Source organism: Cloeon dipterum, chromosome 4 (assembly GCF_949628265.1).
Source record: "Cloeon dipterum chromosome 4, ieCloDipt1.1, whole genome shotgun sequence".
Lineage (NCBI taxonomy): Eukaryota > Metazoa > Arthropoda > Insecta > Ephemeroptera > Baetidae > Cloeon > Cloeon dipterum.
The window spans coordinates 17392847-17416413 of NC_088789.1; the positions used below are offsets into that span (position 1 = coordinate 17392847).

Sequence of the window (23567 nt, forward strand, 5' to 3'; positions counted from 1 at the left end):
GTTACTTAAAAACCCGTCCATAAATCGACTTAAAAATCATCTAGAACCAACAGTTTTGTCTCCAAAGATTAATTTATAAATATGAACAAAAGTTCGAAAACGAAACGCAAAAATTGGTCTAAAACCCTAAACAACGATGAAAGTTTTCCGCAGAAAATCGTATATATATATTTATACGTTCCGTCTAAATAAAAATTTTCCACAATTAATTAGAGCTATAGAGTATAATTTTTACCACCAGTATTATTGTGTCCCCTTGTCAGCAATGGGCGTTGATGTTGCATTTTCAAAATTAAATTTGAGCCGAGTGCGATTACGCCCCTTGGACGCCTTTAGAGATAATTCGCCCCCCGTTTGGTGCCAGTCGGTGTTTCACCGTCAGCGGACTAAGAGGATTAGGGGTATCTCTACAATCAGAAAACCAAGTTGCAATGGCAGCGCCTTTGCTGCGATTGCTCTTGTTTGGCTATTTCTGCGTCGCAGTCGCAAAAGGACAAACTTTGTATGAAAAACAGTAAGTTTTGTTGAAATTTAAAATTTTGTATCAATTTGTGACTACACCAGTTTTATATTTTATTGAAGCGCCGGGAAATAATTTAAGGAAATTGAAAGCCACAATATTTTCGCACCCACTTGTAATATCTTCCGCCAGGTTATTATTTGCATATGAGTTTTTAAAATAATTTTTTATTAAGCTCATTTTGAATTTAATATTTTGGTTAGACTTAATTAGAAATTCTAATTTAAGAAAAGTTATAAACGAGAGAATCCACACCTTTTTTAAAAATCTGGGGTACAAACAAATTGCAACTTAATTAAAAAAATTGCATAATTGATGTTAAGGCCAAGACTGAGGACTCAAAATGGAAACTTGCTAATAATCAGCGGGAAAGACAGGAACATCACTCTCAGGACTATCGGCTCACAGAGTTTCATCAACATAAACGGCGAAAACTTGATTTCGTTGGTGGCACAAGTAAAATCTAACTCTTGAATGATTTTCTATTAAAAATATACATTATTCAGGCCAAGTCGGCAGTGACAACGTTACAGGAGGGCACGATCGACAGTTTGCAAAGCTCGCTAAAATCTTTGTCGAGTGACCTTTACAGCGTTGGTGGCGTGATTCAAAGAACCGCCACGCTTGAAAACGGTCTCACCAATCTAACAACTAACGTGGTGAGTATTAGGCAGGGAGATTAACTCTAATTAGAAAATTATGATTTATTTTCGTTTGACCTTTTTTAACAGACCCGAAACAGGAGGATTATGGTGGGCAGATTCGGAATAATGAACAATCGGGTCAGTTTTTTATTAATGAGCCTAATTATTCAAACTAACCAAATTGCGAAAACCAGGTTAAAAAATTGGAGCGTGACCTTCTCTTGATCAAGAGGAACCTGCGGAAGAACGATTGTGCGAGCAATCCGTGCAAGAACGGCGGAGTTTGCGAAGACGCGTTCAGAAAGTTCTACTGCAGATGCATACCAGGCTGGGAAGTATGCTTTTTTAAGGCGATAAAGTTGACCCAAGAAAATACAGTTTTGATTTGAAAAAAGGGGCCGACGTGCGAAACAGACGTGAACGAATGTGCACGATTCGTGGGAACAGACTTAGGCTGTCAGAACGGAGCCACATGCGTCAACAAGCCAGGGACTTACGAGTAAGTGAAGAGCCCAAAAAAACTGTTGTATTATCCTAAATTCTTATTCCTCGAGCAATGAGCTAGATTTTGATTAAATTTTTTCAAGGTGTTTGTGTCCTGGAGGTTTCTACGGACTGCACTGCACGCAAAGTTCCAACAACTGCACTTCAGCCTCCGCCATTGAGTTGTGCGGACACGGAACCTGCATCCCTCAGCGGCTCGGAGGGAGGGGCTATACCTGTCTTTGCGACCAGGTATGTTTATGCGTACTTAAAGTAATCAAATCTCTTGATTGGTTCTTGTGGTACTTTTTGCAAGGAACAAAAACACAAAATAAAAGATATTACGGTTTTGTCGACTGTTGGCACGCGGCGTGTCGAATTGTCGATAGAGTGATTCAGCTGCCTAACCTATTTAGAACTTCAGGAATCGATTAAATTTCAAAAATAAAATTCCAGTACTACTTTTATAATTTAAAAAAATATATATTCCTTTTTGTAAAAGGGTTGGAAAACGAACCCTCTATCAGGAGCATGCACTGACGACGTGAACGAGTGCGAAACGATGACGAGGCCAGCGTGTTCAGTTTCCCCGGCCGTTCCTTGCGTCAACACTCCAGGCTCTTTCATGTGCGGAGCTTGCCCAGCAGGTATAAAAAACACATTTTACATTATTCAGGCCTGAATTTTATACCCTAGGGTTTTCGGGAAATGGATATTTCTGCTCCGACATCGACGAGTGCACGACAAACAACGGGGGTTGCAGTGAAAATCCGAAAGTGCTTTGCTACAATACTATGGTAAGACCACAACTATCAAAAGCCAGAAAATATTGAATTCAATTTATTCTTGGCACTCAGGGATCGCGAATGTGCGGCCATTGCCCGCCAGGTTTCACAGGTGACGGATTGACCTGCACGCTAAGCAGCAGCAGCCCGTGCGGCTCCAACAACGGCGGCTGCCACCCTCTGGCCCGCTGCTATGACAATCCAAGTATACAAATCGGGCAGAGATATATTGGAGGCGGATATAATCTTGCAGACGGAAATTAGTTTATTTGTAGACTGTAAGAGGCCTCTAAATTAAATCAGAGAAAATGGGCAAAATTCAATAATTGAATACTTTCTAAACTAACAAATTAAATTGATTCAGAATTATTCAGAACAAATTGCGTCCGCCTTCTAGATTAAACAGAAATCAAACAAAATTGCCTTTTAGATTTTCTGCAAGATGAAATACTCGTCGTCAATGACTCTAAAACAGTGCTTGACAGACACATATATATTTCAGACATTGGGGCTTCGTTTGTGCAGTGCATTTGCCCACCAAGCTACCAAGGAGCTGGATTCGGACCTCTCGGCTGCATACGCACCGGTGACAACGACTCAGACGTTTGCAGGCCGAATCCTTGCGCTCACGGAAGATGCTACCCTTCAAGCACTAGTTATTTTGAATGCGAATGTCATCCGGGCTATAAAGGTATTGAATTTAACTCTAAATAAATTAAATTAGCCTCCGAAAATTATTTCAGGATATTTGTGCGACACTCCAATATTGGACGGATGCAATCCAAATCCGTGCGAAAACGGTGGGACGTGCGTCTCAAGAAACGGAGCCTACTCCTGCTCCTGTCCAAGTGGTTTCTTAGGTCAGCAGTGCCAGTATCTGAGCTCTGGTGAGCCCACAGTTTTAAATTTAAATCATTGAATTTAAAATTATTTTTCCTTGGTTAGGTTGCGGAGGGGAAATCAACCAAGATACGGGCTCCATCACTTACTCAACAAAAAACGAGCATTTTACGGCGGGTATCAACTGCTTGTGGCACATCAGCGTTAACGAGTCGCAGGTCATCGTTGGTACCTTTTCCAACTTTGCAGTTTCTCTAAGTCCGAGCTGCAATGCCGACTGGGTCCAGGTATTCCACATAGTGTCAATATATTAAAAATTAATCCAATTCTTGCTGCAGATCCACGACGGAAAGAGACCTACGTCGCCGTCGATTGGCACCTATTGTGGAAGTGCATTACCGCCTTCTAATATCACCAGCACGACCAACGCCATCGTTTTGTGGTACAACTCTCCACGTGCCTCTTTGCAGTCGAGTTTTGAGTTTCGCTGGACGACTAAAGCACCTAGTGAGTCTTTCATGAAAATGAGAAAAAAATCAGTGAGCTTCTCGTGTTCTCTGATTGGTGTGGCATTTTTTTTACATATTTCAAAAAACGGCAAAAGTAGTAATTTTTGTCACACTTTCCCCTATTCCATAGAATTTTCTACCTAATTATTCGGATTCATCGAATTAGACCCCCAGGAATCGATTGACACTGTCTAAAATGCTGCTTTAATTAATTTAATATTTAAAAAAACGTGCGTAGTCTTAAAATTATGTTGTAATGTTTATACAGCATGTGGAGGAATCTTCATAAACCAAACCTTGGGCACGATTAAGTCTCCAGGATTCCCAGCCGTGTATCCCGCGAACCGAGAGTGCGTTTGGCGGATATCGGTGCGGCCAGGGATGCGGGTCAGATTGCACATTTTCACCTTACAGCTGCGACAAAGGTCAACTAATTGCGAGCGAGATTTCATTGAAGTAAGGCACCAAGGTTGAAGCACGTTGCATTGATCCATAACTCGTTTGAATGTCAGATCAAAGATGGATCCGGCCAGATGCTGCAAAAAATTTGCAACAATACGGGCGCCACGTCGCTCACCTCAATTGGGCCCACGATGGTAATCCGCTTCAAAAGTGGAGAGGCCAGTGGTGACGAAGGAAAATTCGAAATGACATTCTCCGAGATAACTGGTAAATCTGTTGGATTATATTGCACTTAAAATTTTAATAGAGGAAATTCAGGCGTTGAAGGATGCGGAGGCACGTGGACTACAGAGCGCGGTGTCATCTCTTCGCCCAATTATCCTAGGGTTTACCCAAATAGACTGCATTGCGAATATTTGATCCAACTTCCGATCAACGAGAGAATCAAAGTTACCTTTGCTGACGTTAAGATAGAGACGACTGAAAATTGTAATTTTGATTACTTGGAGGTAAATGTGTTATTTATTATCACTACAGATCGAGACCCTCAAGTTTTTTTCACGCTGCAATTCAAATTTCTTTTAGTTACGCGATGGGTCTTCTGAAAGTAGCCCCCTCGTCTCCAAAATCTGCGGCACCGATATTCCAGCTGCATTTGTATCAAACGGAAATGAACTGCTCTTCATTTTCCACACAGATCAGTCAAAGACCGAAAGAGGATTTTTAATAAAATATGAAACAGGTGAGAGGATGGAGATCACTCTGTCTTTTGGTCTAATCCATTCTTTTGAAGCTTGCAACCAAATCTTCACGGCTCCAAGTGGAATAATTACTTCACTAAACTATCCAAATAATTATTCAAACTCGAAAGAATGCATTTATCAAATAGCTCAACCTCTGCACAAGTCGATCATCTTGGAATTTTTAGATTTTGATATAGAGGCACATCAAAGGTGTTTGCACGACTCGGTCACAGTAAGTTCGCTGAGACTAATTAATGCAACGGAAGAGACAAAATAAAAAATCTAGTTTCTGTGTCATTAAATTTTAAGTTCTTCATTTTTGGTAACAAACGGAAATTTTAATTTTAATTAATCCAGATTAGAGATGGTCCGTCAGAAAGCTCACAGTTCTTGGGAAAATTTTGTGGCAAGAAACCTCCACCGATCACGATTTCGACAAGAAACTTTCTATGGATCAAATTCAAGACTGACGCAACCGTGGTTAAAAAGGGCTTTGCGGCGAATTACACCGTTGTGGACACAAGTTGTTAATTTATTTAAAAAAAATTCAACTGTTTTAAGTACAGAAAATTTCAGCTTGTGGCGGAATTCTCGTCAATCCAACCGGCGACATCAACTCACAAAACACTGGTGACATTTGTACGTTCGTGATCCACGTCGAGAAATCAATGGTGATCCGCCTCACCTGGAGACAAATTTGGAGCAGCGATTCAAACACTAATGCAAACTGCTTCAACTCGGACAATGCACAGATTTTTGACAACTCCACGAGCCCGGCAGGAATGGAAATTGGAAGGTTTTGTTAGCCTTATTAGTGTCCGATTTTGAAAGGGAAAAACAATTTTTCAGGTACTGTGGCAATAAGTTGCCCCCGGAGTTGGTCTCGCAGGGTAACACGGTGACCATAAAACTGAACCAAACGATGCCCGACTCGTCCAAATTTGAGCTGTCTTACGCATCAGTCAAGGCGTCCGACTGTAATTTTATTTGGTACGCTTTTCAGAGTCAACTTTTCAGCGGATGATTTTTCAGTGTGTGGAGGATCATACTTCACCGCCGCCGGAACTCTCACGTCACCAAATTACCCCAGGAAATACGCGTCAAACTTGGACTGCATTTACATCATTCAGGTTGCTGATGGACAGCAAATCAGTCTCAACTTCACGGTTTTCGATTTGGAAAACTCAACGGATTGCTCGTTTGATTTCATTGAAATTAGGTGATTATGGTTTTAAACACAAGTGAGGCAGGTTTAACTTTTATAATTTAAAAAATTAAAATCCTCCTACAAGCCGTTACATTTCTGCATGCAATTTTCCCACAGCACTTTATCTGTTCGAAACATTTGGATGTATTACAAACTTTTTCCAGAGTAAATCGTTTTGTCTCGCTGAGAAGATACCGAATATGTTAAAGTTGATTAAAATCCGAGCACTTCAAAAAACAAATTATGGTAGTTTGAAATTAATGAAAATTATTATTAACTAAGTACATCCGCTATCCACTGTTGCCAAAACTCTCGAAATTAATGGTTAAGGAATATTTAATTTTGTTTATAGGAACGGGCAAAGCAATACTTCGCCGTTGGTTGGAACGTTCTGTGGAAATAACCGGCCGCCGCCGATCATACCATCTCACAGTAATTCACTCTGGATTCGCTTCCACACTGACGGCACCCTTCAATTCAAAGGCTTCAGAGCTCTTTGGGATGGAGCTTCAACAGGTTTGATTGCTCAAAAGTTAGAAAATAATCTTTTCATGCCACAAAGGATCTCAAGCGTAACTTTAATTTTTGATAACTATATTATAGGTTTTATGAATCAGGCATTTTTAGTTAGTATTTTTTATGGAAGCGAATATATTAGAATTAAAAATTCAATATTGCAGAAGAATAAAATTGCTAATTTTTAACTAACAGAGCAAATTTTTGTAAGGCTGTGGCGGTATTTTGAGATCATCATCTGGACACATTGAGTCACCAAATTATCCTCAGCCATATGGGACAAACGCAGAGTGCATTTGGAAAATTTACGTCAGCAAAGGAAACAAAATCAACCTTTGGCTGGTGGATTTTGACATGGAAAAGTCAGATTTTTCTTCAGGCTGTTATGACTATGTTGAGGTGAACCATTTTCCAGTACCTTTTTTAAATTTTATTATACGAGTATAATTATGTCTTAAACCGATTTTAAAAAAGCCACATTATTTTGTTACACATTATTTGGCAAGAGTGGATCGTCATCTTAACTTTTTTAAATGCTTATAATTATCAGATTAGAGATGGCGATGCTTTAGATGGTAAGGTTTTGAAGAAGCAGTGCACCTCAAACGACTTCAGCGGAGTGATTGCGTCCAACGAAAATTCAGTCACAGTCATAATGGCGACCGACGCATCCAACGCAGGAAGAGGATTTAGTCTACGTTATCAGTCAAGTATGAAGCAAAATTATTAGCATCACATTAAATTTCCAACTTCCTAAAAAAATAAAGTGACATTTTAAATTTCCTAGCTTAGTCGTATTTTAAATAATCATTTTTCAAATTTATTCACTTCAATATGTGGTCAATTATAATTGTAATTCGTGAAACCAAATTAAATGTATATTTCGGCAGATTGCAACAACACTCTTCGAGGGTATCGAGGTGTAATTGAAAGTCCGAATTTCCCTGGTGACTATCCGCACAACGCGAACTGCACTTGGTTGATAGTCGCTCCACCAGGAAACCAGATCAACGCATCGTTTTCGCACTTTGCACTTGAGCAGCTCGGTACTGAATGCACTGTGGACTTTGTCAAGGTTGGGAGAAGCAAGACCCAAGAGGATTTAATTGATTAATTTAAAATTTGTTCAATATAGCTCATGACAGTTAAGGTTAATGACGCTGGAACTGAAGCATCAGAGGAAATTGGAAAGTTTTGCTCAACAGAGGAACAACCGGACCCGATAACCACAAAGTATAACATGCTTCGCATCAATTTCCAAACTGATTTGAGCGTCGCCTACTCTGGTTTTCGACTAGAATGGGTGGTCCACGGTGAGAAAAAAAATAGCGCATATTTTTTTTGTACCAGTTGCGATTATTTTTAGGCTGCGGAGGAAAATTTACAACGCCGTTTGGGACGTTGCAGTCACCGAATTATCCAAATTCCTATCCACACAACACAGAATGCAAATGGGAAATCGAAGTGGAGGCAGGCACAAGCGTAGAATTGACCATAAACGATTTACAAATGGAGCAAGGAGCCGATTGCACATTCGACAATCTGAAGGCAAACAAAAATGTCTCCTCCTTTGAGGATAAATATTAATAGTGAAAGTTTGACCCAGGTATATGGTGGCCCAGACGAAAACTCACCCCTTTTGCTACACACATGCTCTAAACACGCCAGAGTGTTGAGAGTCACTACGTCCGGACGATATATGACCGTGACATTCAAAAGTGACTCGTCCTCCAACGGCAAAGGATTCAACGCTTACTACAGACAAATGCCAATAGGTGATTCAAAATGCAACATAGACAATTAAATTACATAAATTTTTTTTATCAGGGTGCGGTGGGTCACTGCAAATGAACAAGGGCAGCTTTACCAGCAGCAACTATCCTCAAAACTTCTACCCAAATACGATTTGCAACTGGATAATTAATGTCGATCAATATCACACGGTCCGTTTGACTTTTGACGACTTTGATGTACCAAAAATCGGAGACAATTGCGATCGGCAGTATGTTGCGGTGAGGAAAAAACACAATCTAGCTATCTGCAATAATATAAATCGTCGCAGGTATGGGAAGGATACAACACTAAGAACCCACCGCTTCTCACACACTGTGGTAACACAGTGCCACCTGAAATCAGGGCGACAGGCAATTTACTATACGTTAGGATGGTCACCAACGAAAGTTTATCAAAAGGGTTCTCAGCAACATTCCATACTGTATTGTGAATTTCCAACTTTTTCAATTTTATCATAATAAAATTTGTCAAGGCGTGCGGAGCGACGATTCAGACCGCGACTTATGGATTTATCAAGAGCTTAAACAGTCGCGAAGTGCAGCTAGGCAACTCAAACGATGACAACAACTGCACTTGGATTATAACCTCCACTATTCCAAGTAGAAAATAATTAAAAAAATATTAATAAACTACGCTTATTTCTTCCTATGACAGCGTCACACGTGACTTTGACAATAACCCATCTGAACATATTCAGACTGGAAACTATGAACAGCAGTTCAGAATGCGATATGCTGCATTTGGACGTGCACGACGGAGTCGGATTACAAGCACCATTGGCTGGAAGGTACTGCGGGAAAAAAATTCCGCCGCATATTGTCAGCAACGGACAATCACTCACCCTCAATCTGGTGAGCGAGTTCTTCCTCCAGGTTCAAGTGGAGTTTGCTGCGACATATTCGGTTGCAGACACAGGTAAAAATATGTTAAAGTGAGATGTATAAAATTCATGAAATTAAATCTTTGATCCAAAAAGCTTGTGGAGGAACATTAACTGCCGAGGAAGGGTCATTTGCCACACCTGGCTACCCTGGAAGCTACAAACTTAATGCTGAGTGCATTTGGAGAATTGCAGCATCACCTGGTAATGAAGTCTGAAAGATCTACATTTAATAAAATAAAACGCTGAAAATGTTACAGGAAATTCTTTGCAACTAACGTTTTCCATGTTTGATTTGGAATCAAGTGAGTTTTGCAACAACGACTACTTGGAAATTAGGAGAGGCAAATCTGGGGAAGACAGGCTGTTAGGCGTGTTTTGCGGAAGTGATCTTCCCAGAAACTTAACGTTGGTCAACGAATTATGGATCAAATTCAGGAGTGACGGAAGCAACGTTGGAGCTGGATTTCTAGCGCACTATTCTTTAGGTTTAAAGTTCTATGCCTTAAAAAAAGGAGATCGAAGAATAACAAGTATTTTCACGCAGTTCATGGTGGGCAACTGATTGGTACCAGTGGTCAAATAACAAATCCTTTGTATCCAAAATATTACGCTGGCAGCGACATTTTTAAGTGGAGAATAATAGCCAGCTCGTTTAAAATAATCAGACTGACGTTCAAAGAAATATTCCTTAACACGATGGGCTGCCCTATCACGGTATATATCTAATAGTTAGGTTTATTTCGCTAAATTATATAAATACAATCAGATTTACGACGGATACGACGAAACAGCGCCGCAGCTTCTGGATATATGCGACCAGACCGTTCCGCCCGATTCAGTTATTTCAACATCAAATGTCGTTTACGTCACTTTCAGCGCAACGCCCAGGATGCCAGGCTCTATGTTTATGATTCAGTGGACCGATTGGAGAAGATCGGCATCGTTCGCAACAGTTACGCCAGGTCTTATCATAAAAATAAAAATCGATTTCAATCTCAATAATTTTTACCAACAGGCTGCGGAGGAGCATTTAACGTTTCAAGCAACGGATCTGCAGAATTCACGAGTCCTGGTTTCCCCTACGGCTACAGAAATGGATTGAAATGCGAGTGGACATTCGAAGCGCCTGTATCGTACCACACAGCGCTGTATTTCAACGCACTTGATGTGGAACAAAGCCCAACATGCTCCTATGACTATGTCGCAGTTTCCTCAGGTTTGACGTAATTTTTCAACAAAACAAGATACATTTTTTTGAAGGTTCTAGATATTCTGATACCTGGCAGAATGAGAGAAAATACTGCCACCCAAACGCAACGCAAGTGAGTGGAATCCACAATTCGGATCGGACGAGGGTTAGTTTTTTGTCTGATTCTGCTGGCAATAAAACTGGATTCTCTGCGACCGTCTTTTCAGGTAACACATTGTCTCCGCTTTTATGGCTTTCTCTCGATTTTTTATCTTTATATGATAGTGTGTGGAGGAAATCTACAAGGTCCGAGCGGCACATTGAAGCTGTTCAACATGACCAGGTCTGTGCCTCACGGCTTCCTGCCGGTTTGCGAGTGGAACATTACGGTGCGTCCTGGTAGGACCATCAAAGTCGACATTGACCAAATAAACACGGCCGACGTGCCAGGCTGCCCCGATGACTATCTCATGGTAAACGATTAATGTTCGGAAAAAATACATAATTTGGCCGCTTTTTTAGCTTAAAAATGTAAAAATTGGAAACTCTGACCCGTACTTCCAAAAACTGTTTTGCGGAAACTTGCCTCCCACCGATCCGATAGAAACTTTGAGTAACACACTCTACGTCAAGTTCAACGTCAGGAAAAACTATGCTCAGGTTGGATTTGAGCCCGCAGGTTTCTCGATGAATGTTTATTTGCACGATTCTTGTAGAGTGGTTTCTCACTGTCTTACCAAGAGAGTTCTTCTATATGCGGAGGCCGTTACACTTTCGAGGAAGATGGAGTTAATTCCCTAACAATTAGCTCTCCCAATCACCCGAATCCGCCGCTGACCAATACTGAATGCGAGTGGGTGTTTATTGCTCCACCTGGGCGCAGACTGAGGGTCGATTTCACAAAGGTCATCAACATGGTTTACACGAGAAGGTATCAAAATTATTGGACCAAAAACCGCTAAAGCAACAGTTTATTTACGTTTGAGCCAATTTTCGGCACGTCCTGTCGAAGTATCGATTGAGTGATTCTGATGCCCAACCCAATTCGACTCTCAGGAGTCGATTGGCAGTCAAAAATTAAATATGTGCTATACTTAAAAAAATTATTTATTACAGATGTGAAACTGCTTTTGTGCAGTTCTTTAACGGAGGAACGTCTATTGCCCCAAGTCTTGGAAAATATTGCAAGGACCAGCCCAGCTCGCTGCTGACAACTGACAATTCCCTTTATATTCGATACCAGACAACAGCAGCAGAACCCAAAAACGGATTCCAAGTCGACGTCAGAGTTGGTGAGTCGCAAGCCATTCACCTATTTCAACTTACATGGAGATTAAATCGACGAAAATAATTTTCTCAATTAACAGACGACTGCGGAGGTACCATAACGAGCTACGACGAGAGGGCAATCGAGGTTCCAGAAAAGAACGACAACAGTCCCCACGTGTGCATTTGGAAGGTGGAGGCGCCCGAAGGCACTTTGATATCCTACTCGTTCAACAAATTCAGTGTTAGCACGGCCGACGAAAATTGCTCCTCTGATTTTGTCGAAGTGAGGGAAGTCATGCGAAATCCACTGGCAAAAAGCAGCAAGCAGAACGTTACGGAACTATCGCTTTCCCATCCGAGATTTTGCGGATCGAACGACAATCGCACAAGAAACAAGTGGTTTAACTCTGCGACGGACCAGTTGCTAATCATCCTCAATTCAACCAGAGGCATTGGAAAATCGGCTGATAAATACTTTAAGTTTGTGTTTAGACCACTAAATCAAGGTAATTTTGTGAAGTTTTTCAGGTTGACAAAATGTAAAAGCATTTTGTGATTTAATACACATATTATAACACTTTGCTGTTTCTAAAAAATCCGTGGGAAGAGGAGGTATGCAACGTGTCGGTCACGCGTGTCCAGCCGGTTGCCTACCTCCGTATTCTCTGCTTAACAATTTTTTACCAGAATGCGGTGGAGCGCTGGTCGCACCAGAGGGGGAAATAGTCAGTCCTGGTTATCCCAGCTCTCAGTCACGCAGGCAGATCTGCTCATGGACGGTTCAGGTGCCTGAAGGGCGAAGGGTCAAAATTGAATTCCTCGACTTTGACTTGGAGGGCTCTCAGAACGCGTGTCAGCAGTGGCTGGGGGTAAATAAATTCAACACTCTGGGAGCGTCTTGACTGCAAATTCTGACGTAGATTTACAACGGCTTGATCAATTTGATGTCGATTGGTCTGTATTGCGGCGGAGAAAACCCCGGCGAGATCAGTTCCTCGGGCAACACGGTGCTGATCCAGTCGCTCACGTGGCAAACCTCCACACACAGAGGCTTCAAACTGAAGTGGTCTTCCGACCTTCCAACAGGTGGCAAATTATTTATTTGACAAGGCTTCATTATTACGAATGCCCTTTTCCAGTTTGCGAAGGAGACATTAAGCAGGCTTCTGGCTCCTTGACCTTCCCTAAAGCGAACATGTCATCAATCTTCTGTTCGTGGAGCAGAACTAATACGCAGGATCAGCTGGCAGGGACTTTATCAATCACGGTTGTCAACGCTACAATGAACCGCACTCAAGAGACAACTTGCTTACGCTCTACCCGCGGAATTCTTATTTCTGCAGGTAAAAAGGAATTCTTAAGGGGAGTGTGTATTTAAAGTGGCACTTATTTTTTACGGTACCAATCGATTCTTGAGGGTCAAATTAAGTTAGGCAGCCCAATTAATTGGTCGAAAATCGGCGAAAACGATACAACCGTTATTTTTTTTGCTTGGTTCAGACCAAAGACTACGTTTTTGGCACGTAGTATCGAATTTTCGATCAAATAAGATTTAGCTAATTCACCCAATTCTATTCCGAAGAATCGATTGGCAATATCAAAAATTAAATTCTAATTAAAAAGCATCGTGGCACGTTTAATTCAATGTTTCAGACAGTCATTTAAACATCGCTCAAATTTGCGACAAAATAACGACACCGAAAGTGATTACCAATCCATTCCCGACGACAAGCATAATAGCAAAGCAAAGCGACCTGGCCAATAAGTTAGAATTCTACATGGGATACAAATTCTTCGAGTGCGGAGGAGTGCTGAGAGGTCCGATAGACAACATCACATCGCCAGCCAAAATGAACATGAACTGCGGTTGGAGTTTAACCTACCAGTACGGCCAAATCAACGTAGGAAGAGCCAGTTTTGAGAACTATCAGAGACAAAATAACGATTTTTGCTTTCAGGTCACTTTTGTGAATTTGAATTTCACGTCCGACTGCTCGAAGCAGTATTTGAACGTGTACAACGGCAGGGGATCTAGTCATCCAAAGATCGGCACTTACTGCAAAGATAAAAAAGCGCCCGCGTCCATTATGTCACAGTCGAACCAACTCTATGTCGAGTACATTGGCGCCGACAGCGAGCAAACGGGAGGGACGTTTTTCCTTCAGGCAATGGCTGTGCAAAAAGGCAATAGTTTCACTCTTTTCTATGCTCTATGATTTGAACATATATTGTCAATTTGCATTCAGGTTGCGGCGGAATTTATCACTTGCACACGGGTCTGATAACTTCGCCCAACTTCCCGTCTACCTACCCGGCAAACTCGGAGTGCAATTGGGAGATCGTGGTTGACGAGGGATTCCATATCGGCCTTAAATTTGTCAACCGATTTTTCATTGAACTCAGCGCCAACAACTGCTCTAAGGACTATGTGGAGGTATTCGCGTTAATCCATGCGCGAGGAATGTCACTCAAACTGTGATTTTAAATGCGACAGGCTTTTGACTTCATTGACAACGACTGGAAATCTTTGGGTAAAGCTTGTGGACGGGCAGTTCCCAGACCTTTCAATTCCACGGGAAACCGAATGCGAGTGGTGTTTCACAGTGACAACACAACATCTGGCGACGGGTTTGCGGTAAGGTTGAAAAGAGATTAATTATAAAAATGGGATCACGTAAATTAAAGGCAATCTGGAATGTCAACTGCGGTGGTCTCATAAGAGCGAAAGAAGGATACATCTCCTCTCCCAGCTACCCATCTAACTACGGAAAATTCCTCAACTGCAAATATACGATCTTGGCACCGAGAAAGACAATTACTTACAGTTTCCTTGACTTTAATTTGGAGCAAGGTAAACATCACGCCTAGCTACCACAAATCGAACTCATGCCACAGAAAAATCTAAGGTTTCCAAGATTGCCGCTATGATAACGTGACTATTAGAAGGTACACAGCAAGCAGACGGCTGAAACGGTTGACTTATGTTAGAGGGATCACACGTTTCATGTATCGAACGGAAACACTTACTTACTGCGGACAAGATTTACCTCCCGATGGAATTTCATCGGGATCTCTAACTGTCTCATTCCAAACTGACAGATGGATCGAAAAGAGAGGCTTCCGATTGCACTACAAGCTTGATGGTAGCTTTGCGAATTTTCTAGAAACTTTTTCTATATTTAATTTTCTCAGACTGCGATGGAAGCATAAATGAAACAACGATTTTAAATCCAATTCTCTACCAAAGCGGATTACATGCTGTAACGAATTGCACTTGGACAATAACCGCTCCGGAAAATAAGAATGTTCTGTTTCGGTAAAATCCCGCGCATATTCCCAAACTACACAATCATAACTGGATATATGTAACAGGTTCGAGACTTTCAAAGTTCCAAAAACGCAGAAATGCAGAGGCGGTGCGGTCAAGCTGTTTGACGCAAGGTGGCAAGACAGGAAAAAATCCATCGTGCAAATGTGCGGTAACATCAGCGACAGCCAAAGAGTGTATATATCTCGCGGAAACGAGGCCACCCTGGCATACGTTGCCAGCAGACCGTATGCCAAGGCTAACCCCTTCTCAGTCGTCATCTCGTTCACCTATGGTAAGAGGGGGAGCTATATGGCTCTTAATTTGATTTTATTCTGTTCCAGGCGAAAGTGTCGGTTGTGGAGGCACAATCAACATGATAAACAAGAGCCAATCGTTGATCGGTTCATACTCAACGAAGGGTATAAGTGGAAACTACGAGAATATGCTCGATTGTCGCTGGTATGTCGTGGCGAGCCCTGGCGACTCAATCAAGTTCGCTGTCAACAACTTCAACGTCAAGGACTGCGCAAACCAGTCTGGGAATTCTACATGCAATTGCGACTATCTCGAGGCAATTTGATTTTTTTTCATTATTATTATATAAACTCATTGATCGTTTCAAAGTTGCTAATAAACTGAAAATTCCAATATTTAGATTTATTTTAAACGTAATTCAATTCGAAAATTCCAAATTTTACTTTTATTATTTACAAGTTGCGATAGCGTCTTTGTGTTTGAAGCAGCCAGCGGTTATACTTACGATTTTTAAGGCTGTTCCGCTTTTACAGACACAGACTCAATCCTGCCACTGTGCGTCCTACACTTTTTCTAATTTATTTTGATTTGCTGGAAACAAAAATTAGCTCAGTCAATTGCTGTAGAAACGTCACAGATTTATTTTTCATGATTTTGAATGATTTGTTTTTAACATTTATTCAGCGATTTTTTGGTTTGAGCACATCAAAAGAAACAATTTTAAGTGCAGAATGCACAACAGCAGAAATCTCAGCGGAATAAGTGCCTGAAAATCGTAAGTTTACGTTAGCGCCATCTGTTGGTGGCTTCAAACGCTTTAAGTTTTCGCAATAAGTGAATTCGTCTGTACTTTCACACTAATAAGGCTATTTATTTTCGGACAATTTTTCCTAACGAAGCCATAATTTTGCAGGTGCGAGACGGCACAAATCAATTTTCGCCGATTCTGGGACGCTTCTGTGGCAGCACACGTCCTCCGACACTCACTTCTTCTGGAGGATCCCTCTATGTTCGATTCGTTTCAGACGATTATGAGAGCGACAAAGGTTTCCAGGCCACAATTACTAAATCCAAGTGTAAGAAATAATTTTGTTTCTAATATTTAATTAATTACTCCCATTGAAACTATTCCAGCTTTGTGCGGACCGCAAGAGCTGCAAGTAAAAGAGACGATTTCAGAATTAGTTTCGCCAGGATTTGGCTCTGCCGATGGCTACCCGCCTAATGTTGTTTGTAGATGGAAACTTCGATACCCCACCACGTTAAGATTTGACATTCACATCGAGCAGTTGGATTTGGAGAGCTCCGTCGGCTGTCAAAACGACAAACTTGTCATAACGGAGTACACGGTACATTTGATTCATAGTAAGATAAAAGAGAGAGAATTTGATAATACTTACAAAGTCCGTACAGATAAATTTAAAAAATTGATTGAAGATTGTTTTGATACAATGTGTATTACTAGTTTTTAAGTTTGTTAAAACGCGGCGATATAGCTCAGGCTTTTTTAACGTTTCCGTTTGCAGGTGCCTGACGAGGGAGAAAACTTAGTGTACGCTGGAAACAAACCGACGGCCGCTCCAGACTTAAGTATACCTGGATACATGGTTTGTTTAATTATTAAAAAAATCACTAAAATTCGCGATTAATCTTTTCATTTTCTCAGCCTCGGTTGTTTGCTCACCGCGGATCGACTTTCTGCGGAAACGGCTCCCAAATGGATTGGTACTCAAATAGCAACGCAGTCGACGTCATATTTTCAACCAATGAAGCCATCGGGGGCCGAGGATTCAAGCTCAAGTACCAACTTGCACGTGAGATTAAAGATTCATTTTCTGAATGAGATTATTTTTGATGAGTTTTTTTCTTCCCATCAGGCTGCAGTCGAAATTTCACGAGGCAATACGGTAGGATCCACTATCAAGGACGGCTTCACACAACAGGCTTTAACAACGAATGCTCCATTCTAATTTCTACCGAGCAGAATAGAACCATTTCCTTGTACTTTTCTGAGTTGTACTCCCACAAGCAGAGCGCTAACTGCAGCGAGTCGTCTATTTACAAGGTATATTTAAGCAGATGGAAAATAAAGTGTTCCGTATTTAATGAAATTAGGAAATTGAACGTAATTATTGGCCCATTATTAGGTGTACAATGGCGCTTCAACATCTGCGGACGTGTTGGCCGAGTATTGTGGGGTGAAAGTTCCAAATCCGGTCTTTTCCACGGGACCATCTTTACTGATATCCGTGTACCAAAGCGATAAGTGGGGCGAAGAAGGCTTTGACGCGACTTACACGACGTCAGACAAAGGTTTTTATCATTCCACTAATTCCCCTTTTTGTCTTTGAAACTCTATTAACTGCTTACTAGAAAATTAGAGAATTAAATTTGAAAATAATCTCCAATCAGGTCGCGGATGTGGTGGAATATTGCGCAGTGTGGCAGGAAGTTTAACCAGTCCCCTATACCCTGGCAGGACGAAAACCTTCTCCGAATGTCTGTGGGAAATCACGGTGCCGGATGGATCCGTGGTGGCGATTCAATTCCTAGGTGAGTAATGAAACTTCACTTTCTCCATATTTTCAATTAAAAAAATCCAGCATTCAACATCGGCCCAAGGGACACGTGCAACACAGATTACTTGGTCATTGACGAAATCAGCCGGGAAAACGGACGAGAAGTGCTCAGGAGCAAGCTTTGCGGAAATGTACGCAAATCCTCGTGCGATTCAAAAACTCTAGTTTAAATATTTTCGCAGGAGCTGCCGGCACTATTCTTGGCCAATTCTAACTCTATCCGTCTTAAGTACACGACCAGCATCCACAACCAAGGGACGGGATGGAAGATGCATTACGTAGCTAGGCAATCAAGTACGTTTATTGAATAATTATATTATACCTTTTAAGTCAACTAAAACTTTTTGGCTTAGGTTTTGACGTGAATGGGGTGCCATCACCGCCATCTAATTGATGATTTTAATAAATTGATGAAAGTCTGAGGTGTCTAGAATAATTGCCACAAGACACTCAATAATTATGTTAATAGCAAATCTTTAAGTAGAACTGTAATTTCGTTTTTGACAGTACCGTAATCGATTCCTGAGGCGAGATTGGTTTAGCAATTGAATCACTCCCCTCGAAAATTGTCACCTGTCGATCTTATCCTCAGGAATCGATTGGCACGGTCATAAATAATATTCCAGTGCTGCTTTAAGCTGCGAATGTTTACTGAATCATTTTGTTTCTATATTATATTTTTTCTTATTCTATTTCTACCCCTTGTTGCATTTTATCAATCGATTTCCATTATATTTTTACAGTACATTTACCTATCTTGTTCCTAATTTAATCTTTCTATATTTTAATGTAATTATAAGTCAGTTCTCTATTATTTTTGAACTGCATAACACACAATGTTAATTCTATAACATATATGTATTAATTAATAATCATATTTGGCGCGCCATATTTAATTAAGAAATGCTAAAAGGTTATTTTTAAAAAATGCACTTTACCTTGATGAATAACCTCTTAGGTCTGTATTCTGCTATGGTGTTCCATGCTGTTGCTGTCCACTTTAAGAGGACAAAAAATCCAAAGGACACAAGAAATTTTTTTCCCCATCACACACGCAAAGCAGGGCAATAACATCACTGTGACGCACACAACATGCAGCAAATTGTTGGAATACATACATAAAATCATTTTCGAGTTCACTGTACACGTACAAACAAACACTACAACTTTAACGTTTTGGTAATCCATCGAAAGTTATGTATGCGCATACTAGTTGAAAAGTCCGAAAAGTCATGTGTGAGTGTTTATGTATTCATATGCAGAAGCAACAAGCACCAAGGATAATCGGAGGGGGAGGGGAGGCGCTGGTTTGGATTTGACCAAGTCCACATGGGTGTGTCGAGCCTGTTTATGGACTTACTGTGAGAAGTTCTACTCGTCGCCGTCAGAGGCACTAAAGCAGAGTTCTTGATAGGATGGTGCATGAAGGACTGGAAGATCCGCCATGTTTAACTTGCTGAAGTTCGGAGAATTAGGAGTAATAAACCTAACCAACAGCTGCAGAGGGGGCGTGCCACATTTGGCAGGAATGGTGGAAGTTCCGGTTCATGCTCGTTTGACGAAGTTAAAGGGGAGACGAGACTACTTCTAGTAGCAGTAGGACAGACACGGCGATTCCGCAGCTGTCTCGTCGGATTTGTGGCTGCGTAAGGACCCGAGACAGTTTCCTCGGCAAGCAAAATCTAACGCAGAGTTCACTGCGAGTCAAGGGAGAGGTGAAATCCGGGCAAAATGGGCGACGAGTTCCCTAAAGAGTACGACGTAATCGTCGTCGGCACGGGTGAGTTGTAGATTTTTCCCCGTCTTGTTTACGGGCCGGTGCGGAAAAAGGCGTATCGACCTGCGTTTTCTTTATCCCTCGGCTGCTGAATGCAACGCGTTTTTCAGGTATGACCGAGTCCATTTTGGCCGCAGCGGCCAGCCGAGTCGGGAAGCGGGTGTTGCACTTGGATAGGTTCGCCTCCGACCGAGCGTGTCCGATTGCCGTGTGACGTTATCAATTTTTTTTCGCAGCAACGAGTATTATGGCGGCCTGTGGGCCTCTTTCAACTTCGAGGGCCTGCAGCAGTGGGTCGGTGACTGCCAGAAGCCCAAGGACGAGACCGAGTGCAAGGCCGATCCGCAACTCGCGGACGGCGAGTCGGCCCTCAAAATGAGGGTGCACAACCCGCCGACGGCCACTAACGTCAAGGAGCAGTGGCACGTCCCTGAGTGAGTATGACTCACGCTCCAAACGCTTCCTCTCTCTTTTCAGGTGGCCGTTGCCGTGTGTTGTGCTGTTCTCTTCCTGCTGCACATTTTATTGCGCTGCCACAATTATTTGGAGTATAAATTAGAAGTTTAAAGACGGATTAAAACAGTCTCAATTTCATGAAATAAGAAATTATTTCCCCAAAAAAACATGTCTGAAATTCTAAATATAATTGATACAATTTTTCTCATGCCTTTTAATGAACAAATTATTAAAAAAAAATCCTTTTCAGGACCGTGGAGAGCAGCGGCGACGATGCCAAAAAGGCGTGGAGCCAGGAGGAAGTGAAGAAGCTGTACAGAAAGTTCAATATCGACCTGGCTCCAAAGCTGCTGTACTCGCGCGGTGCCCTGGTGGAGCTGCTCATCTCCTCCAACATCGCCCGCTACACCGAGTTCCGCAACGTTACCCGCGTCGTCACCTGGCACGAGGGCAAACTTACGCCGGTGCCGTGCTCGCGCGCCGACGTCTTCGCCACGCAGAATATTACCGTCGTGGAGAAGCGCATGCTCATGAACCTGCTGCAGGAGTGCACCGAGTACGAAGGCAATCCAGAGAAGTTGAAAAGTAATTTCCACCGATAATTGTATTTTCTCTTTGCCTTGGCAGCTAAACGTTACAACCACCGGAATTTTTAAATCACACCCCAATATTTTGAAGGATCACCGGGTGCGCAAAGAACGCGTTTCAATTGGTATTCAGTCAAACGGGAGTGATATTATTATGCTGAAATTAAGTCTGAAATTGAGTTTGCCGTGGGGGAAAACCACATAAGAACGCTCAGTTTTGGCGAAGTAATTTAACCAAAAAAATTCGCTCACAGGGGGCAGAAGGTGGGTGTCAGCCCCTGACCATGACCTCGAAAAGTCAAAATTGATCATTTCAATCAAATTTGGGTCAAAGCTGCTCAAAATCTGCATAAAAATCGACCTATTTTAAAAATCTCAATTTTAAGCATGCCAAAAACGTTTTTTTAACTGATATTCTCAAAAAATAGAAAATAATATATATTATATATATGCTACCAATTTTTATATATTTTACGTTGTTGCCACGTGTATAAACCAAATTTTTCTCTTTAGGATTTGAAACTTTCGCGTGCCAGTATGTTTCAAATAATGCGACCTGATTTTTATGAACTTGACCTTTGACGAAGGAAGCTGGCCACCAAGGGCAACTTGTTTGACGTTAAATTTACAACATTTTCGGCTTGAAATTTTTTTGATCTCCCTAAATCCAGACTAAAGTTATAACTCTCTGAAAATATCGTATTAGTTAATTTTAAAAACTCCGTGAATCGCAAAACCGTTGTATTAAAGAATTTTCATGCAATACATAATTTTAACTGCAATAATTGATTTGGTGTGTAAATGATAATTTGCAGAGCACGAGAATCAGAGCTTCTTAGACTTCTTGAAGGACAAGCAATTGACGGACAACCTGATTCACTACGTGCTGTACGCGATTGCGATGTCAACCGAAGAGACGCCTTGCATCGAAGGCATGGCTCGCACCCAGAAATTCCTGCTGAGTCTGGGTCGCTACGGCAACACTCCCTTCTTGTGGCCCATGTACGGGAGCGGCGAAATTCCCCAGGCCTTCTGCAGACTGTGCGCTGTGTTTGGCGGGCTGTACCACCTGAAGCGAGGAGCTGAGGCCCTGATCGTTGGCTCGGACAACACGCTCAAGGCAATCCACTCGGACAAAGAGAATCTGAAGAGCAACTATCTTGTGATGGGCCTTGACTATGCCCCCGACTCGTTGCTGCCGGAAGAGTCGCCCGGCATCTCGCGAGGTGTCTTTTTGATTGACAGGTAGGCTTGACCAATTTCACAAGATTGCAATTCTAGTATTGTTTCTCTTAATCAGACAAGGAAAATTAATAATGTTCAAATTATTTCGGAAGATTCGTTTAAAAGTTGACTCGTATTAAAAAAAACCTCGATTTCATGAAAACAATCCTAGAAAAAATTAAAACTGTTGCAATACGCAAGACGTTACATTTCTGGCTGCGAAAGCCCTGAGAGCTTTTCTATAGGAAAAATCACGAACGTAAGCATCAGTATGAAAATTCCACGTGCCTAAGCAGATTCCAATAATGTTAAGTTTATTGATTTGCGACCAATTGTTAAGAAATTAGGGCAGTTGGAAATTTTTTGGACTTTTGAAATTAGGGAGGCATGGATCAAGAGGTCCAAAAATGACGGAATGTGTCGAGATAACACCAATAATTTTTGCCCAAATTTGGTTATGTAATTCACTCATTTGGAAACACTCTTAGTTCGATCCTGGCTGCTGACAAGGAGCACCTGACCCTGCTCGAGTTTCCTCCTGATGAAAGCTCTGGGCCGGTTACCATTGTGGAGGTTGGATCTCTCACGAACGCATGTCCACAAGGATTGTGTAATTAAAATCTTTGGAAACCAAACCTACTCTGATTCATGATTTATTTATAGACATGGTTCACATGACCACGAAGCAGAAGGGCAGCGCTGAGGAGGACCTGATGTCGGTGGCCAAGAAGCTGATGAATTTCCCTGGAGAGACGGACGAGTCTAAGCCTAATCTCGTGTGGTCCATGTTCTTCAACATGAAGGACACATCAACTTGTGATCTTGGTGCCAACACACCAACCAATCTTTTCCTCACTTCAGGACCTGATCTGGACCTGGATTTCGACTTCGCCATTAAACAGGTAATTCAGCTTTTAAAATTATCATCATATTTATTAATAATAATGTATTTCTTGAAGGCGAAAGAGATCTTCTCAAAAATGTATCCCGAAGACGAGTTTTTGCCGAGAGCACCAGACCCAGAGGAAATCATCCTAGACGACGACGATGAGGACAAGCAAAAGCAGCCGGAAGAGAAGGCCTCTGAGGAGCCTCAGGAGTGAAGTCTTTAAGTGATAACAGCACATTTTGGCTTTGGCTTGTTGATGCATTCCGTTTCTGTTTAATTTATCAAAGTACACCACTCTCTATTAATTGTTTAAAGTTTTACCCATATTATTGCACTCTGGTCATTTTTACCTATTTTTGTATGTTTTCTTACAAAAATTAGCCACTCTCTGATTTGGTGCTAACGGCGTGTGTACTGTGTATTTTCCCATTGGGCAGCATGGCTCCTTTATTTATGAGATTTACGCGCTTTGATGCTCAAATATCATGAGACGCATTCATAAGCTTTGTTCAATATCATGAGAGAAAAAAGCCCTTAGAACTGAATTAAAAGCTGCATTTGGACCCATGTCAAGTAAGGAGTATTTCAGCTTATTGTGATCTATGCTTAAAATATATAGTAGTATTTTATTTGACTCGAGAGACATTGTGTAATCACCAAATAAAAACTTTGAGCACCCTTCATTCCTTTTTTACCTGCTATAACC

General features: G+C 41.6%; 2 protein-coding genes across 2 annotated transcripts; both read left to right on the forward strand.

Annotated features, from left to right (window-relative positions):
* The first annotated feature begins 431 nt into the window (after positions 1-431).
* Cubn (Cubilin) lies at positions 432-18722 on the forward strand. The gene is made up of 67 exons (XM_065488490.1): positions 432-514; positions 844-976; positions 1027-1179; positions 1252-1302; positions 1359-1499; positions 1560-1663; positions 1752-1899; positions 2150-2294; positions 2344-2444; positions 2505-2637; positions 2935-3123; positions 3176-3319; positions 3378-3559; positions 3611-3779; positions 4050-4237; positions 4294-4450; positions 4502-4692; positions 4769-4925; positions 4977-5158; positions 5284-5449; positions 5503-5722; positions 5776-5903; positions 5959-6145; positions 6486-6649; positions 6861-7048; positions 7200-7359; positions 7540-7724; positions 7785-7962; positions 8016-8197; positions 8256-8424; positions 8477-8661; positions 8712-8864; positions 8916-9042; positions 9098-9358; positions 9420-9527; positions 9584-9811; positions 9871-10040; positions 10093-10288; positions 10342-10542; positions 10587-10742; positions 10801-10988; positions 11038-11175; positions 11232-11446; positions 11632-11807; positions 11883-12290; positions 12472-12653; positions 12705-12870; positions 12924-13127; positions 13438-13685; positions 13743-13968; positions 14031-14218; positions 14279-14419; positions 14470-14635; positions 14691-14927; positions 14977-15100; positions 15157-15386; positions 15436-15665; positions 16263-16425; positions 16484-16698; positions 16876-16956; positions 17016-17163; positions 17227-17414; positions 17497-17662; positions 17762-17902; positions 17953-18059; positions 18111-18222; positions 18282-18722. Exons 1-67 carry the CDS (start codon positions 432-434, stop codon positions 18320-18322), a joined length of 11292 nt encoding a protein of 3763 aa, XP_065344562.1. The 3' UTR covers positions 18323-18722.
* Positions 18723-19481: 759 nt separating this feature from the next.
* Positions 19482-23544, forward strand: Rep (Rab escort protein). Its single transcript, XM_065487674.1, has 8 exons — positions 19482-19708; positions 19816-19882; positions 19942-20139; positions 20412-20746; positions 21564-21993; positions 22461-22582; positions 22636-22874; positions 22932-23544. The coding sequence occupies exons 1-8, from the start codon at positions 19660-19662 to the stop codon at positions 23073-23075; spliced, it is 1584 nt and encodes a 527-aa protein (XP_065343746.1). The 5' UTR covers positions 19482-19659; the 3' UTR covers positions 23076-23544.
* The last annotated feature ends 23 nt before the right edge of the window (positions 23545-23567 follow it).

Excerpts from the sequence above, each read along its gene's own strand:
- Cubn (XM_065488490.1), top strand. The coding sequence starts at position 432 with ATGGCAGCGCCTTTGCTGCGATTGCTCTTGTTTGGCTATTTCTGCGTC. Across the intron at positions 7,963-8,015 it reads ACTAGAATGGGTGGTCCACG|GCTGCGGAGGAAAATTTACA; the intron begins GTGAGAAAAAAA and ends GATTATTTTTAG. Across the intron at positions 16,699-16,875 it reads TTGTCATAACGGAGTACACG|GTGCCTGACGAGGGAGAAAA; the intron begins GTACATTTGATT and ends TTCCGTTTGCAG.
- Rep (XM_065487674.1), top strand. The coding sequence starts at position 19,660 with ATGGGCGACGAGTTCCCTAAAGAGTACGACGTAATCGTCGTCGGCACG. Across the intron at positions 20,747-21,563 it reads CAATCCAGAGAAGTTGAAAA|AGCACGAGAATCAGAGCTTC; the intron begins GTAATTTCCACC and ends GATAATTTGCAG. Across the intron at positions 21,994-22,460 it reads GGTGTCTTTTTGATTGACAG|TTCGATCCTGGCTGCTGACA; the intron begins GTAGGCTTGACC and ends AAACACTCTTAG.